General features: G+C 40.7%; 1 protein-coding gene across 2 annotated transcripts in view; it reads right to left on the bottom strand.

The window, feature by feature from the left end:
• Positions 1-686: 686 nt before the first annotated feature.
• The window catches only part of IL4R (interleukin 4 receptor), an 11,180-nt gene continuing 9,834 nt past the window's right edge, over positions 687-2,032 (bottom strand). For both annotated transcript variants that reach the window (XM_085309859.1, XM_085309860.1), the window contains one exon: positions 687-2,032. This exon is cut by the window's right edge and continues 897 nt beyond it. In XM_085309859.1, the coding sequence (XP_085165985.1) occupies positions 748-2,032 (1,285 nt within the window). In that variant the 3' untranslated portion in view covers positions 687-747.

Raw genomic sequence — 2,032 nt, forward strand, 5'->3', positions numbered from 1 at the left:
GATAGAACAAGACACAGGAGAAAAAAAAAAGAAAAAGAAAAAAAAAGCTCCATCAATTCAGGGGAGTTTGACCATACACTGGATAGGCTTTCTAGGAAAATACAATTTAGAAATGTCTGATTCCACTTACAGCTGTGGAAGTATGAAATAATTCTGTTTACTTCTACAGAATAACTGCAAATGTGTGTCCTGTAGTTTGGAAAAGAAACTAATCCTGAATAATGGCCTGAGGCCAGTCACACATGACGTCTCTCTCTTTTTCAGTAAATAATTTATGGGAGATGCCTGATGCTGTCAGAGCAAGTCAGTCACTTCCCCTTTGATTTGCACCTACTTCCAAATTGCAGGTGTGTTAGCACCTTCCACATCACCTTTGCATGCTTCTCAATCATACACAGAGCTAGAGCAACTATCACAGCAGTTGTACTGAGTAAGAACTCCTACTTTATGCAGCTGCTGTTCACTTTTGGAGTGGGATCAGGTCCAAGGAGACCTTAGCTTTGGCTCCATTTCCTTGAGAGAGTTGTARCTGCAATCGTTAGGTACTAACCGCTCCTGTCCCCTAAGGGCCTGCATCATGCACCCATTGCCAGCCCTGTAGCATGCATGAGTGTTATAACTCAATGAATCCATGTGTGAACTGCAGAAGCCCTCATTTTAGCCAAATCTGGAAAAAACAAGCAACATTTTGATTTACCATACAGTTTATTTCCAAAGGCTGGTTTGGTTCAGCCTTGACAAGTGTGGCTAGGCAACCTTCATATAACAATTGTCCTCCTGGGCAAGGACTTGTATAAGTTTCACTTTTTTCTCATTTCTTCTGTTGTTTTCCCTCAATAGTTCTGCTGGTCTTTTTTTAATTAGAGGTATCAATTTGGACCCCTCACTGGGAATGGTGCAAGAATAAGATGGACATGAGTTACCCAAAGAAAGAGGAGGTGACAGCTTATCTATGACCAGGAGCTCCAGGGAATCTGGAGTTTTTTGTTTTAAGCTTAGCCCAAAGCTGTCCAGTGATTCTTCTGGCAAGTTAGCTGCTGAGCCCCACCTTCTGCTTACCACATGCTCTATCACCTCTTTTTTTTCCCTTGTATTTCCAGGTTTCTTTAAATGGGTATGCGTGTGGCAATAGAAGTCAGCATTCTGTCTGTTACTGCTGGTCTCTTGCAATTCTTTACCAGCAGAGTAAAAACTGTCAGGTTTCAACTCTGTTATAGTTTTTTCTCTGCTTTTAAAATCTTGAGAGTTCAGCTCTAACAAATGAAACAGCTGTAAGTCTCTGATGGTGTTTTCATCTTTGCTATCACTAAACAGCTCATTAGAGTTGAAAATCCAAAGCCTCTTATCATTGTTTTGTGAAACATTCTCACTAGTAGCTAAACCTGGGACAATGCCACTATCAAAGCCCTGCAAAATCAAACATACATGGTTGCCTGTCTTCTGGTCAGGTTCATAGATTATAGTATCTGGAGGTGCTTCTCTGAGGTTGTTGTACAGAAGACTAATAAAGGGTTCATATCGTGATCTACAGATAATTTCACTGTCATTGTCAAAGTATGTACCATTACATTTAACTGCAGTATCAAAAGACTGATAACCAGATGGTTGAAGTCCAATGGGGCAAGAAATTATGTCTGCTTTCTTTTGAACATTTTGATATGTTATTTGCTTATGTATTTCCTCCTCCGGTAGGAAAGCTGAAGCTCTGTTAATTGCATGTGTGGAAAAAAATGGAAAATCAATATGATCTGAACAGGTGCTTTGAGAATCAAGCTCAGTGCAGGTAGATCTGTAGCTGGCATAACATCTCTGATTGCTAGAGGACTGATAAATTTGATCTCTGCAGCAAAGTTCTGGATTCTCTGAAAACTGCGTCAAAGGTAGCGAGGAGCACATGTTTTCAAAACATAAAGCCAGACTATTGTTAGCCATAGACTGAGACACGAGGGTATCAAAGCTCTTGTATGCAGAGCTACAAGGTTCTGCGGGTGGAGACACGAGGGTATCAAAGCTCTTGTATGCAGAGCTACAA

Source organism: Rhea americana, unplaced genomic scaffold (assembly GCF_003343005.1).
Source record: "Rhea americana isolate MKP2758 unplaced genomic scaffold, rheAme1 scaffold_305, whole genome shotgun sequence".
Taxonomy (NCBI): domain Eukaryota; kingdom Metazoa; phylum Chordata; class Aves; order Rheiformes; family Rheidae; genus Rhea; species Rhea americana.